Source organism: Salmo salar, chromosome ssa09, assembly GCF_905237065.1.
Source record: "Salmo salar chromosome ssa09, Ssal_v3.1, whole genome shotgun sequence".
Taxonomy (NCBI): Eukaryota; Metazoa; Chordata; class Actinopteri; order Salmoniformes; family Salmonidae; genus Salmo; species Salmo salar.
In genome coordinates this window covers 5457340-5473358 of record NC_059450.1, presented here as the reverse complement: position 1 = coordinate 5473358, position 16019 = coordinate 5457340, and the positions used below count along the sequence as shown (strand labels likewise).

General features: G+C 42.8%; 1 protein-coding gene, 1 non-coding gene and 2 pseudogenes across 2 annotated transcripts in view; all 4 read right to left on the bottom strand.

Moving 5' to 3' along the window:
• Window positions 1–549: 549 nt before the first annotated feature.
• Window positions 550–16019, bottom strand: part of eprs1 (glutamyl-prolyl-tRNA synthetase 1) — an 88025-nt gene continuing 72555 nt past the window's right edge. Inside the window, exons 23-34 of the mRNA XM_014209991.2 lie at window positions 13099–13150; window positions 8373–8582; window positions 7957–8029; window positions 7545–7624; window positions 7202–7303; window positions 4178–4333; window positions 2983–3180; window positions 2671–2844; window positions 2009–2169; window positions 1735–1813; window positions 1546–1610; window positions 550–1366 (exon numbers count right to left, since the gene is read on the bottom strand). Coding sequence (XP_014065466.2) covers window positions 1216–1366; window positions 1546–1610; window positions 1735–1813; window positions 2009–2169; window positions 2671–2844; window positions 2983–3180; window positions 4178–4333; window positions 7202–7303; window positions 7545–7624; window positions 7957–8029; window positions 8373–8582; window positions 13099–13150 — 1501 coding nt within the window. The 3' untranslated portion in view covers window positions 550–1215. The remainder of the gene's footprint in view (window positions 1367–1545; window positions 1611–1734; window positions 1814–2008; window positions 2170–2670; window positions 2845–2982; window positions 3181–4177; window positions 4334–7201; window positions 7304–7544; window positions 7625–7956; window positions 8030–8372; window positions 8583–13098; window positions 13151–16019) is intronic.
• LOC123724176 (uncharacterized) lies at window positions 2309–2434 on the bottom strand (annotated as a pseudogene).
• On the bottom strand, window positions 3851–3988 carry LOC123724175 (small nucleolar RNA SNORA5). Its single transcript, XR_006756855.1, has one exon. It is a non-coding gene; the product is annotated as a small nucleolar RNA SNORA5 (small nucleolar RNA).
• LOC123724177 (uncharacterized) lies at window positions 4488–4614 on the bottom strand (annotated as a pseudogene).

Here is a 16019-nt window from a genome sequence, read left to right as displayed (position 1 = left end):
GGAAACAAGGCTATTCAGGCGAGAAAAAAAAACTCACCCAAATGTATAGCCCCGTTGGAAAATATAATTGGGCTGTTTGAAAATGTGAAGAACTATTCAAATAAAAAAATATATTTTTAAATGTGAATCTTCTTTTTATTTGGCTTACCCCCGACGGCATTGCGGGTACCCCAGTTTGGAAATACCTGATATATAACAACACAGTAAATCATATATTTGGCACATCATTGTGCATGATGTTACACATCAATTATATTGAGGTAAAAATTACTGTAGCCTACAGTAGTAAAATAAAACTCAATTGATTGCCTGACTTTGGAATCACCGATTCATTTGTAATGTGAATAAAAACTGGGCAAGTGGACAGTTTCACTTTTCCACACCTGAACATAAAACAAGTATTTCTGTCCTAGCCGCACCTGAACAAGTCCCTCTTCCTCCTGATGTGTGCACTCGCTTGGACGATCATCAACACAATCCGCCCCTTTACAGATTAAGTGCAGATAATGTACAGATAAAAAAAGCTCTCAAATGATAATGCCTATACAGTGGAATTTCAGAATCCTTTTATTGTAGAAAAGTTTTAGAATTGCGTTAGATGAACTCAAGAGTACAGGTAATTACATGTATGTGATAGTTCCTTATTCCATGTTGTTGCAGTATTCCTATGAGTTTGTACTGGGGACAAATGTGGCTAGTGGCTATAACCTCCAGGGGTCAACCCTCACCACCCACCTATAGTACACCCCAAATAGCTACGATATCAGTTCAGTTAGTGGGGAGATACTGAAACATCTTGCCTGAGTACCATGTCATCTTTCTACCTGGAAAAGGTCCTGAGATAAGGTAGGGTGGGAGTGAGAAAGGGACAAAAATATAAAGATTGTGTCATTGGGTATAAAGAAAGTCATTTTTGTTACATTTGGGGCTAGTGGGAGAAAATAGCTGACTATGGAGAGTGTCTTGTCAATCTTGAGGGGTTGGGCCACCATTGCAAGGTTAGGGTCAAAAGGAAAGGAACACACTACAAGGTGTTGACTCTGGGTGTATCTCAATAGTCTAAAGAGACTTCATCTCCTCGTCTCTTCTCCATCTCTGCTGATTCGAAAGCGCATGATAGGTGAAAACAAATCTTTGTTCACAAGTATTTTCTTTCACCTATCCGCTTCTTTCTCATATCCCAGATCGAGGAGAGGAAGCCACTTAAGACTGTATTTAGTAGCTGCGGCCAAACAGGGTGTAATACTGGGCGGCCTCCTTGCCGCTGACGCACATCTGACCCGGCTGCAGGGGCTTGAGGGGCTTGAAGGGGATACACAGGCTCTTTGCACCCATGGAGGGGGCACCGGGCTCCAGATCCTGGTCCCTGGGGAGAGACAGAGGGGCTAGGGAGGTGACCGATTTTATCAACTTCATTCCACATTTGGTAACACTTCACTTAGAGCAGAAAACGCATCTTGATGTGAAGGTGTTCCTAATGTTTGGTATAGTCAGTGAATGTTAGCATGCATCCCAGTCATTGAATGGTACTTGAGTGAGTCTTACTTGGCAGTGGTCTTCTTGATCCAGTCTTCACACTCGATGCCTCCACAGAAGGGGATCTGGACAATCTGTGGTTATCAACATACATTTTTTTTTTTAAGTCAGTTCGTTTATATTACTTAAGCCAGCCAGACATGGAAACGATTCATCTGATGATCGGATCTAACAGAAACAAACTTCAACGTAACACACCCTGCCCTGGTCCAGGTCTTTCTGGAACTGTTCCATAGAGTCTGCTACCACCATGTGTTTGTTCAGGTCGTCCGATGCCCTGCAACACAGAGGAAGAGGAGGCATATTAGTCACACTATTTAACAGGTGTGTGTGTGCGTGCGCGTGCACGTTAGCACCTGTGCAGTAGCTCAGAGAGCGCGAGAGAGAGAGAATGAGAGGGATTGTGGGTGTTACCAAGAGGTTGGCCTTGATTTCCTCCAGTAGGTGTGTGTGTGGATCAGCATACGCATACCTCTTGAAGAGGTTGGCCTGGATGTCCTCCAGTAGCTGTATGAGTCTCTTCTCTGTGTCTGCCTCGGGCAGGGTGATCTTCTCCCCGGTGTCTCTCCTCACAGCCACACACTGACCCTGCTTCAGGTCCTTAGGACCCACCTCAAGGCGAATGGGCACGCCCTGAGAGAGAGGGATGGAAGGAGGGGTGGAGAGAGGGAAGGATGGAGAGCAAGAAAGAAAGTGAAGGAGAGAGAGAGGATAGAGATGCAGACATTTCGTTTCGATTGGACTGACGAGAAGTTTATCCCTGAAATCAACCAATTGTCAGTAGTACAAATTTATCCCCAACATCCATGGAAAAGTTACATGGGGCCCATGAACTGTGGCAGCCATTTTGCCCAGTGCGGTCCATTTTAGAGGAAGAACTGAATGAGACAAGGCTGCAAACTTTCTAATGCCCCTAGAAAGGGTTCTGGGGAGTATTACAACAACAATAATAATAATACTAATAATAATAATAATAATAAACACCGTTGAAGATCTACTTTTATCCAAAGAGACACAGTACAGTGACTGCAAAATGTTTAGTGTATGACTCCAGTGACAACCGAACCCACGACCCTGACATTGTGGAGCCAGTTCTTACAAACTGAGCCACACAAGACCAAGTGGTGGTTTTACCTTGAGTTCCCAGTGGTTGAACTTCCAGCCGGGAGAGTAATTGTCTCGGAGGTCGGCCTTTACCCGGGTCTCTCCCCGCTGCAGCCGGGCCAGGTACTTGGAGCACTGGGCCAGCAGAGACTCCTTCTCAGCCTCAGGCAGGGAGGCTGTGATGCCACACGGGATGATGATCACCTGGAAGAGAAGAGCAGGAGAACATAATTTGACTAGGGCCAATAAAAGGTGAAATTCTATACCTTTTGCCAGGATGTCGTTATTAACTGACTTTCCTGTTAAAATAAAGGTGGAATCAAAATGTAAATCAAAACATACCTGGAGACAGGCAACTCTGGGGGGCAGCACCAGGCCCATGTTGTCCCCATGTACCATGGTGAGCACGCCGATAGTGCGGGTGGTGATGCCCCACGAGTTCTGGTAGGCTAGCTGCTTCTCGCCCGGCTTCCTGGGGTCCTCGAACTCGATGTTAAACATCCGGGAGAAGTTTTGGCCCAGGTGGTGGGATGTGGCACCCTGAGAGAAAGAGAACCATTTAAAAAATGTTTTTTTTTTATATTTTTTTTTAATTCATATTTTTACATTCAGATGAATTAATGATAGAAAGGTGGTGGCACCCTGAGAGGAAGAGGAAACATTTACTTAAGCATCAATAAAAGTGTGCCTAAGAGGTTGTTTTGCTGATAGAGAGTGTCATTTATGAATATTTTAACATCTTGACCATGTTCTGTTATAATATCCACCCGGCACAGCCAGAAGAGGACTGGCCACCCCTCATAGCCTGGTTCGTCTCTAGGTTTCTTCCTAGGTTTTGGCCTTTCTAGGGAGTTTTTCCTAGGGAGTTTTTCCTAGCCACCGTGCTTCTTTCACATGCATTGCTTGCCGTTTGGGGTTTTAGGCTGGGTTTCTGTACAGCACTTTGAGATATCAGCTGATGTACGAAGGGCTATATAAATACATTTGATTTGATTTCACTGTGCTTTCTAAAACTACATTAGAAGCTAGTGACTGGTTTGGTTTTTCGGCTAAGAGGCCAAGTTTCCCCTCGTCTTCTATTAGGCCTCTTCCCCTTGGGTCAGAACTAACCATGGGCAAGAACTGTTGAAGGCTCTAGCCATTTTAGGAGAACTTCCTATAGATTGCTTACAAAGGGCTAGGAAAAAATATGAAATCAACGAATAGGCCCTGTTGTTCGTAGTACAAATGTATCCCCATCATCCATGGAAAATGGGATGTGAGGCCCATTAACTACAGGTTCACTGTGGCAGACATTTTGGCCAGTGCGTTCCATTATAAAGGAAGCACTGAATTTGACAAGGCTGCAGACTTTCAAATACTTGAGATGGGCTTAATTCAATTAATGTCTGAATGAACGTGATGGATATAAGCACTTATGGCAATTTTATAGGACCTTCCTACATTTTGCTTACACCTACTGCCATTAAACAACTACTGTCTCAATCCGGAATTTTGTGGTACAAAATCCAAATATGGCAGCAGCCTATAAGTGTACCTGGATGGCTCTGCCACTGGCAGAGATGAAGGCCTCCACGGTGGTAGTGTAGTCTCCCCCTGCAAACTTCTCCTTCTCTGTCTTTCTGCCCTTTACCACAGGGATGGCCATCAGCTCCTCGTAGACCCGTGCATACAAGTCAAGGATCTGTAACACCTGGACACATGCACACAGACAGGGAGAAGATGAGTCCGTATTTATTAAAAGACTAAAGGGGGGGGGGGGGTTCAAAGGGTATGTTAGGGAGAATAATGTCCTGAAACTGGTAGGTACTAACTAGCTGACAAACTTATCGTACCATATTCAGCCTGATTGTATGTAGTACAAATGTATCCCCAGAATCCATGTAAAAAAAGCTGCAGGGCCCATGAACTACAGGTAAACTGTGGCAGCCATTTTGGCCAGTGCAAAGGAAACACTGACTTTAACTTGTTGGGGCTAGGGGGCAGTATTTTCACGGCTGGATAAAAAAACGTACCCGATTTAATCTGGTTACTAATCCTACCCAGTAACTAGAATATGCATATACTTATTATATATGGATAGAAAACACCCTAAAGTTTCTAAAACTGTTTGAATGGTGTCTGTGAGTATAACAGAACTCATTTGGCAGGCAAAACCCTGAGACATTTTCTGACAGGAAGTGGATACCTGATGTGTTGAATTACCTTTAAGCCTATGCCATTGAAACACACAGGGTCTGATTAATGTTTTGGCACTTCCTATTGCTTCCACTAGATGTCACCAGCCTTTACAAAGTCTTTTGAATCTTCTACTATGAGATCTGACCGAACAAGAGCCTTGGAACGGTGATGGCCGATTAGACTCTGGCGCGCGAGGTCATGTTGGGTACCCTCGTTCCAATTCGTTTTAAAAGAGAATGCATTCGTCCACCTTGAATATTATTCATGTTCTGGTTAAAAAGGGCACTAATGATTTATGCTATACAACGTTTGACATGTTTGAACGAACGTAAATATATTTTTTCCCCTCGTTCATGAAGTGAAGTCCGGCGGGCTTAGATCATGTGCTAACAACACGGAGCTTTTTGGACATAAATGATGAGCTTTTTTGAACAAAACTACATTCGTTATGGACCTGGGATTCCTGGAAGTGACATCTGATGAAGAGAATCAAAGGTAATGGATTATTTACATAGTATTTTCGATTTTAGATCTCTCCAACATGGCCGTTTGTCTGTATCGCAAAGCGTATTTTTCTGGGCGCAGTGCTCAGATTATTGCAAAGTGTGATTTCCCAGTAAGGTTATTTTTAAATCTGGCAAGTCGATTGCGTTCAAGAGATGTAAATCTATAATTCTTTAAATGACAATATAATATTTTACCAATGTTTTCTAATTTTAATTATTTAATTTGTGGTGCTGACTTGACTGCCGGTTATTGAAGGGAAACGATTTCCTGAACATCAACGCCATAGTAAAACGCTGTTTTTGGATATAAATATGAACTTGATAGAACTAAAAATGCATGCATTGTCAAACATAATGTCCTAGGAGTGTCATCTGATGGAGATTGTCAAAGGTTAGTGCATCATTTTAGCTGGTTTTATGGTTTTGGTGACGCCTGTCTTTGAATTGACAAAACATTACACACAGCTATTGTCAATGTACTCTCCTAACATAATCTAACTTTATGCTTTTGCCGTAAAACCTTTTTGAAAATTGGACAACGTGGTTAGATTAAGGAGATGTTTATCTTTCAAAGGGTGTAAGATAGTTGTATGTTTGAAAAATTTGAATTTTGACATTTATTTGGTTTCAAATTTGCCGCTCTTGAAATGCACCTGCTGTTGATAGGGTGCACCACGGGTGGCACGCTAGCGTCCCACATAGCCCCAAGAGGTTAACAAAACCGTAAACTTTCAAATACTTGAGCTGTGCCTAATTCAACTTACACCAAAACATTAAAGCCAGACAAGTCCCAAATATGTCACTTTCTTCTGGTTTTATACATCTCTAAATGTATAGATGAAAGATTCATTTGCCATTTGGGTCACTTCAAAGTGATTAAAATGACGGTTTTATGAATGATAAGTGCAGTAGCTTTGTTCACAAATTGCAGGTCAGATTTCTCCAAGTAATTATGACACATAGGCAAATTGATAATTTCTCTGTTGCACGCTCTCTTTTCTTCTGATCCATCCACGACTACAGCAACACTCAACAATACATCTAGCTATATCCCTAGAATTACAAACGAGACTCAGTTTCAATTAGAGTGATAAAGAATAAAAGTTAATTTAGCTGACAAATGCATGTTGTAACGGTTAATAATATTGACTCCTGGCTGTAAATCTGTCTGTGCGTCTGTCTGTGTGCAACAGCTGATGATGCGCAGGATTTGATGTTGCTAGCTTGAACTTCTAAATGAAAATTGGAATTGTGGGCGATTTTCATTCAGCAAGGGATTGAGAATATTTTCTTGCTAGTTGAGCGGATAATAATAACGAAAGCCAGCTCTGTCTACTACTGGTAGGTGAAGCAAGCTAGCTAGCTGGCTAGCAAACAGATTATGTTAGTTCCACACACACATTGCTTGCAAATAGGTGGGTGATTAGGCTACAGCCAAATAAACATTCATGCACTTACTTGCAAACTTTGCAGAGTTGCTAGCGGGCTAAGTGCTTTCCTACTGGATGTTAAATTTACTATTGCAATCTTTTGATGGCGAATTAATCCTATAGTTGCTGATGGTCAACATTTCCAGGTAAGTGTTCGCACAGCAAGAGATCAAGCAGATTAAGCCACTTCCGTTGTCTATGTAAATTATAATTATATTTTACTGCTTATACATATTTACAATACAGTAGAGTAGCCTACACGCTTGTAGGCTACAAGCAAATGAGAACACCAGCTGCCTGATACTGACTGATCAAAGGGTGGCTGGCCCAGCTGCTGCATTGTTTGAATGCACTCCTCAGACATGACAAGTCCAAACTCAACATTCAAGACAGAAAAGTAAGAACTAGTCTCAAGGACAGTTGAAAATAAATTGACCTTGTTACCTCTTCCGCGGCCTCCTCTTTGGTGGCAAAAGCCGTGTGTCCTTCCTGCCACAGGAACTCTCTGGTCCTTAGGAAGGGCTGGGGGTGCTTGAACTCCCACCTCTGAGGAAGAAAATGAAAAAAAAAAATAAATGAGAAAACGAGAGAAGGAGTAAAACTCTGGCTACATTCTGTTAAGTTATCCTAAAAGGTTCTGCCATGCAAAAGACAGTGGAAACACGACATGGTTGGGCGTCTTCCATTTTAAGTACGTTTGGGCTCTTCCATTTAGATTTTTTTTCTGGAATTGACCCCAACGATGATGGTGAATATGACAATTATCATTAGTGGAGTGGACACTAACCACAACATTGCACCACTGGTTGAGTTTGATAGGTAGGTCTCTGTGGGACTGGACCCATTTGGCGTAGGCAGGGTACATCACTGTAAAAAGAAGAGAGGAAGAACACATGGGTTAGTAGGGTGCCCCTTGTGTGCACATTCGGGATTACCGTCTACCCAGGCAAGGTACAGAAACTATATGACGGTATGAAAATCTGCATACCCTATGGGTCAATGTCAATTAGTACATTTAGAAATGTATGAAAGAGAGACCGGGTAGAAGTGGTGAGCGTCATGGATAAAAATATAGCAGTTGTGTCATGATATACACCCATACAATAAAGCTTTTGAGACAGAGAAAATCATCTGGAAATTCAATGCATCAAGTTTTACCTTACGGACTGACAGAAGGTGGGAAGGTGTGTGTCTCTTACCAGTTTCGCTAGTGGGTCGGACAGCGATGGGCTCGGCAAGCTCAGTGTTCCCTGACCGTGTTACCCAGGCGACCTGAGGCCAGAAGACACAAACACAGTTAACTACAAATGTGTCAAATCATTTAAAAGGAGATCTTCTTGAGCATTCCAAAAAGACAAAATGGTGGTCTCACACACACAAATCACTGGAGAAGCGAGGACCAGGATTTCCAATAGGGCTCGATACACACTGATACCACATCTCACCACAAGATGTCAGGAACACCCATCACCCCGTGCTTCTACACCTGCATTGCTTGCTGTTTGGGGTTTTAGGCTGGGTTTCTGTACTGCACTTTGAGATATCAGCTGATGTAAGAAGGGCTATATAAATACATTTGATTTGATTTGATCACCACCCCCCCACACACACACACCTCTGGGGCAAAATCAGCTATGTGGGACTTCTCTTTCTCCAGGGCAGCCTGCGAGACGAACATGGGGAAGTAGCAGTTCTCCACACCCAGCTTCTTGATCTCGCGGTCAAAGAACTCCTTGATAGACTCCCAGATAGAGTAGGACCAGGGTCGCAGCACGTAGCAGCCGCTCACGTCATAGTACTCAATCATCTCTGCCTTGGTGATCACCTGGAGAGGAGGAGGGAAGGTGGAGGGCAGAGTTAAGGGTAAATGGCGAGCATGTGAGGACGTGAAGGGAAACATTGACTGGTAAACAAACAAAAAACATCACTTTCATATAGTGCCTTCAGAAAGTATTTACACGCCTTGATTTTCCCCCCCAAATGTTCTTGTGTTACAGCCTGAATTTAAAATGGATTAAATTTAGATTGTAGGCCAGTGGCAAAACACACAATACCCCATGATGTCAAAGTGGAATAAAGTTTTTAGAAATTAATAAAAAATGAAATAAAAAATGGATAAAAAATGAAAAGCTGAAATGGCAATAAGTATTCAACCCCTTTGTTATGGCAAGCCTAAATAAGTTCAGGAGTAAAAATGTGCTTAACAAGTCGCATAATAAGTTGCATGGACGCAATAATAGTGTTCAACAAGATTTTGAATAACTACCTCATCTCTGTACCCCACACATAAAATGATCTGTTGGGTCCCTCAGTTGAGCAGTGAATTTCAAACACAGATTCAAGACCGTGCACGTCAGAGCAAAAACCAAGCCATGAGGTCGAAGGAATTGTCTGGAGAGCATTGAGTCAGGATTGTGTCAAGACAGATCTGGGGAATGGAACCAAAACATTTCTGTAGCATTGAAGTTCCCCAAGAACACAGTGGCCTCCATCATTCTTAAATGGAAGAAGTTTGCAACCACCAAATCTTTTCCTAGAGCTGGCCGCCTGACCAAACAAAACAATCGGGGGACAAGAGCCTTGGACAGGGGTCACGGAGGTGACCAAGAACCCGATGGTCACTAACAGAGCTCCAGAGTTTCTCTGTGTAGATGGGAGAAGCTTCAAGAAGGACAATCATCTCTGCAGCACTCCACCAATCAGGCCTTTTGGAAGAGTGGCCAGATGGAAGCCACTCCTCAGTAAAAAGGCACATGACAGCACACTTGGGAGTTTGCCAAAACGCACCTAAAGGACTATCAGACCATGAGAAACAAGATTCTCTGGTCTGATGAAATTAAGATAACCATTTGGATTGAATGCCAAGCGTAACGTCTGGAGGAAACCTGGAACATCCCTACGGTGAAGCATGGTGGTGGCTAGAGGTTGACCGATTAATCGTAATGGCCGATTAATTAGGGCTGATTTCAAGTTTTCATAACAATAACAATTATTTTTTTTAAAGTTGTGAACACATTCTTATTTTCAATGACGGCCTAGGAACGGTGGGTTAACTGCCTTGTTCAGGGGCAGAACGACAGATTTTTACCTTGTCAGCTTGGGGATGCAACCTTACGGTTAACTAGTCCAACGCTCTAACCACCTGCTTTACATTGCACTCCATGAGGAGCCTGCCTGTTACGCGAATGCAGTAAGAAGCCAAGGTAAGTTGCTAGCTAGCATTGAACTTATCTTATAAAAAACAATCAATCAATCATAATCACTAGTTAACTACACATGGTTGATGATATTACTAGTTTATCTAGCATGTCCTGCGTTGCATATAGTCGATGCGGTGCGCATTCGCAAAAAAGGACTGTCGTTGCTCCAATGTGTACCTAACCATAAACATCAATGCCTTTCTTAAAAATCAATACACAAGTATATATTTTTAAAGCGGCATATTTAGCTAAAATAAATCCAGGTTAGCAGGCAATTTAACCAGGTGAAATTGTGTCACTTCTCTTGCGTTCATTGCACGCAGAGTCAGTGTATATGCAACAGTTTGGGCCGCCTAGCTCGTTGCGAACTAATTTGCCAGAATTTTACGTAATTATGACATAACATTGAAGGTTGTGCAATGTAACAGGAATATTTAGACTTATGGATGCCACTCGTTAGATAAAATACGGAACGGTTCGGTATTTCACTGAAAGAATAAACGTTTTGTTTTGGAGATGATCGTTTCCGGATTCGACCATATTAATGACCTAAGGCTCGTATTTCTGTGTGTTATTATGTTATAATTAAGTCTATGATTTGATAGAGCAGTCTGACTGCGCAATGGTAGGCACCAGCAGGCTCATAGGCATTCATTCAAACAGCACTTTCGTGCGTTTGCCAGCAGCTCTTCGCAATACTTCAAGCATTGCGCTGTTTATGACTTCAAGCCTATCAACTCCCGAGATTAGGCTGGTATAACCGATGTGAAATGGCTAGCTAGTTAGCGGGGTGCATGCTAATAGCGTTTCAAACGTCACTCGCTCTGAGACTTGGAGTAGTTGTTCCCCTTGCTCTGCATGGGTAACGCTGCTTCTAGGGTGGATGTTGTCGATGTGTTCCTGGTTCGAGCCCAGGTAAGAGCGAGGAGAGGGACAGAAGCTATGCTGTTACACTGGCAATACTAAAGTGCCTATAAGAACATCCAATAGTCAAAGGTATATGAAATACAAATCGCAGAGAGAAATAGTCCTATAATTCCTACAACCTAAAACTTCTTACCTGGGAATATTGAAGACGCATGTTAAAAGGAACCACCAGCTTTCATATGTTCTCATGTTCTGAGCAAGGAACTTAAATCGGCTTTGTTTGGTCCTCCAATAATCGGTATCGGCGTTGAAAAATCATAATTGATCGACCTCTAGTGGTGGCAGCGTCATGCTGTGTGGATCTTTTCAGCGGCAGGGACTGGGAGACTAGTCAGGATCAAGGGAAAGATTAACGGAGCAAAGTACAGCAAGATCCTTGATGAAAACCTGCTCCAGAGCAATCAGGACCTCAGACAGGGGCGAAGGTTCAGCTTCTAACAGGACAAAGAACCCTAAGCACACAGCCAAGACAAAGCAGGAGAGGCCGAGCCAGAGCCCGGACTTGAACCCGATCGAACATCTCTGGAGAGACCTGAAAATAGCTGTGCAGCAACGCTCCCCATCCAACCTGACAGAGCTTGAGAGGATCCGCAGAGAAGAATGGGAGAAACTCCCCAAATAGAGGTGTGCCAAGGTTGTAGCATCATACCCAAGAAGACTCGAGGCTATAATCGCTGCCAAAGACGTTTCAACAAAGTACTGAGTAAAGGGTCTGAATACTGTAAATGTGATGTTTCATTTTTTTTTTTTTATATATAAATGTACAAACATTTAAAAAAATTTTTTTTGCTTTGTCATCATGGGGTATTGTGTGTAGATTGATGAGGGGGAAAAAGTCTTCATCCATTTTAGAATAAGGCTGTAACTTAAAATGTGGAAAAAGTCAAGGGGTTAGAATACTTTCCGAATGCACTGTATTTGTAGATGGGTACATTTTTTAAATAATAATAATAAAAATAGACATTGAATATACCTTTGAGCATGATGAAGTTATGACAACGACTAGGTTTCAGTTTAACAACATTTACTAAACCGCATTTCCAAAATACATTGCCATTGCACTCAGGCCCAGCAACAGTGAGACACCCGCGCAGGTGCACTAATAACAGAGTAATAGCACCGTAATAACAGAAATATAGGGAAACTTAAACCAGGAATTTAACATTAATTACACTTTGGATCAGAAATAAATACATATCAATACACCCAGTCACTACAAAGACACAGGTGTCCTTCCTAACTTTGTTGCCGGAGAGTAAGGAAACTGCTCAGGGATTTCACGATGAGGACAATGGTGACTTTAAAACAATAACAGAGTTTAATGTCTGTGATAGGAGAAAACTGAGGATGGATCAACATTGTAGTTACTCCACAATACTAAACTAAATGACTGAGTGAAAAGAAGGAAGCCTGTACAGAATACAAATATTCCAAAACATGCATCCTGTTTGCAACAAGGCACTAAAGTAATACTGCAAAAAATGTGCAGTATTTTTGTCCTCAATGTTATGTTTGGTCACCTTCCTGATCAAGGACCTTCTCCCCTGATTGTCCTCAATGTTATGTTTGGGGAAACCCAATACAAAACATTACTGAGTACTACTCTCCATATTTTCAAGCATAGTGGTGGATGCGTCATGTTATGGGTATGCTTGTAATCGTTAACTGGGACATTTTTCAGGATAAAATAGATACGGAACGGAGCTAAGCACAGGAAAAATCCTAGCAGAACACCTGGTTCAGACTGCTTTCCACCAGACGTTGGGAGAAGAATTCACCTTTCAGCAGGACAATAACTTAAAACACAAGGCCAAATCTACACTGGAGTTGAAGAAGACAGTGAATGTTCCTGAGTGGCCGAGTTACAGTTCTAACTTAAATCTGCTTGAAAATCTATGGCAAGACCTGAAAATGGTTGTCTAGCAATAATCAAAAACCAATGGTGACAGAGCTCAAATCATTTTTTTAAAGAAAACTGGGCAAATGATGCACAATCCAGGTGTGAAAAGACTAATGATCACAGCTGTAATTGCTGCCAATGGTGATTCTAACTTGATTTTTTCTTCCACATTGACAGAGATTTTGTGTAGATTATTGACAGAAAATGACAAATCAATCCATTTTAATCCCACTTTGTAACCACAAAATATGGAAAGGTTTAAGGGATGAGAATACTATCTGAAGGCACTGTATGTACAGTACACACACACTCACCTGAGAGTACCAATCAGCTAGGTTCTCCTCCTTCTTAGCCTCCAGCCCCAGTCTGAATTAGGAAAAGACACATCCAGTATCTCACAAAAGTGAGTACACCCCTCACATTTTTGTAAATATTTGAGTATATCTTTTCATGTGACAACACTGAAGAAATGACACTTTGCTACAATGTAAAGTAGTGAGTGTACAGCTTGTATAACAGTGTACATTTGCTGTCCCCTCAAAATAACACAACACACAGCCATTAATGTCTAAACCGCTGGCAATAAAAGTGAGTACACCCCTAAGTGAAAATATCCAAATTGGGCCCAAAGTGTCAATATTTTGTGAGTCCTCTTCCACTCCTCCATGACGACATCACGGAGCTGGTGGATGTTAGAGACCTTGCACTCCTCCACCTTCTGTTTGAGGATGCCCCACAGATGCTCAATAGGGTTTAGGTCTGGAGACATGCTTGGCCAGTCCATCACCTTTACCCTCAGCTTCTTTAGCAAGGCAGTGGTCGTCTTGGAGGTGTGTTTGGGGTCGTTATCATGTTGGAATACTGCCCTGCGGCCCAGTCTCTGAAGAGAGGGGATCATGCTCTGCTTCAATATGTCACAGTACGTTGGCAGTCATGGTTCCCTCAATGAACTGTAGCTCCCCAGTGACGGCAGCACTCATGCAGCCCCAGACCATGACACTCCCACCACCATGCTTGACTGTAGGCAAGACACACTTGTCTTTGTACTCCTCACCTGGTTGCCGCCACACACGCTTGACACCATCTGAACCAAATAAGTTTATCTTGGTCTCATCAGACCACAGGACATGGTTCCAGTAATCCATGTCCTTAGTCTGCTTGTCTTCAGCAAACTGTTTGCGGGCTTTCTTGTGCATCATCTTTAGAAGAGGCTTCCTTCTGGGACGACAGCCATGCAGACCAATTTGATGCAGTGTGCGGCGTATGGTCTGAGCACTGACAGGCTCCACCCCTTCAACCTCTGCAGCAATGCTGGCAGCACTCATACGTCTATTTCCCAAAGACAACCTCTGGATATGACGCTGAGCACGTGCACTCAACTTCTTTGGTCGACCATGGCGAGGCCTGTTCTGAGTGGAACCTGTCCTGTTAAACCGCTGTATGGTCTTGGCCACCGTGCTGCAGCTCAGTTTCAGGGTCTTGGCAATCTTCTTATAGCCCAGGCCATCTTTACGTAGAGCAACTATTATTTTTTTCAGATCCTCAGAGTTCTTTGCCATGAGGTGCCATGTTGAACTTCCAGTGACCAGTCAGTATGAGGGAGTGTGAGAGCGATGACACCAAATTTAACACACCTGCTCCCCATTCACACCTGAGACCTTGTAACACGAACGAGTCACATGACACCGGGGAGGGAAAATGGCTAATTGGGACATTTTCACTTAGGGGTGTACTCACTTTTGTTGCTAGCGGTTTAGACATTAATGGCTGTGTGTTGTTTTATTTTGAGGGGACAGCAAATGTACACTGTTATACAAGCTGTACACTCACTACTTTACATTGTAGCAAAGTGTCATTTCTTCAGTGTTGTCACATGAAAAGATATACTCAAATATTTACAAAAATGTGAGGGGTGTACTCACTTTTGTGAGATACTGTACATCATTAGGGTGACATTTTGCATGAGCAAATGGCAGTGAGAAATTAGCAAAATAACCAATAAATGTGAAATCGATGGGAAGGCATGTTATCCAATGCCTTGCATTGTTGAGTTTACTTAACCCAGGTTAAAAAATCTGCTCCTTAGAACCTACAATGTTTAAGTACATTTTCCAATTAAATCACAGTGCAGATTATAGTGAGTTTAAAGTCTTATTTCTGATCTGTGCTTTTTTGCATTTGGCTTACGTTGTGTGATCAGTAGTGGACTGTGCCTATTGGGCCTTGGCCTTCAGAAGCATGGCTCCTAAGTTAATCATCATGCCAAATAGCCTATGTAATTCATGACAATTACACAGCCAAAGCCCTCTCTGGCACAACTCCATATCGCACAGCTCAAATCAAACCATTTTATTTGTCACATGCGCCAAATACAACAGGTGTAGACCTTACCGTGAAATGCTTACTTACAAGCCCTTAACCAACAATGCAGTACAAGAAGTATAGCTAAGAAAATATTTAATAAATAAACTAAAGTAAAACATGTAATAGAAAGTTACAATAACGAGGCTATATACATGGGGTAACGGTACTGAGTCAATGTGTGGGGTTACAAGTTAGTCGAGGTAATTTGTACATGTAGGTAGGGGTAAAAGTAACTATGCATAGATGATAATAAACAGCGAGTAGCAGCAGTGTAGTTAGTAGTCTATAGGTCCTGGATGGCAGGAAGCTTGGCCCCAGTGGTGTACTGGGCCGTACGCATTACCCTCTGTAGCGCCTTACGGTCAGATGCCGAGCAGCTGCCATACCAGGCGGTGATGCAACCGGTCAAGATGCTCTCGATGGTGCAGCTGTATAACTTTTTGAGGATCTGGGGACCCATGCCAAATCTTTTCAGTCTCCTGAGAGGGAAAAGGTGTTGTCGTGCCCTCTGACTTGGTGTGTTTTGACCATGATAGTTTGTTGGTGATGTGGACACCAAGGAACTTGAAACTCTCAACCTGCTCCACTACAGCCCCTTCAACGTGAATGGGGGCGTGATCGGCCCTCCTTTTCCTGTAGTCCAGGATCAGCTCCTTTGTCTTGAGGTTGTTGTCCTGGCACCACATTGCCAAGAATCTTACCTCCTCCCTATAGGCTGTCTCATCGTTGTCGGGATCAGGCCTACCACTGTTGTGTCTTCAGCAAACTTGGTTTTGGAGTCGTGCTTGGCCACACGGTCGTGGGTGAATAGGGAGTACAGGAGGGGACTAAGCACGCACCCCTGAGGGGTTCCCGTGTTAAGGATCAGCGT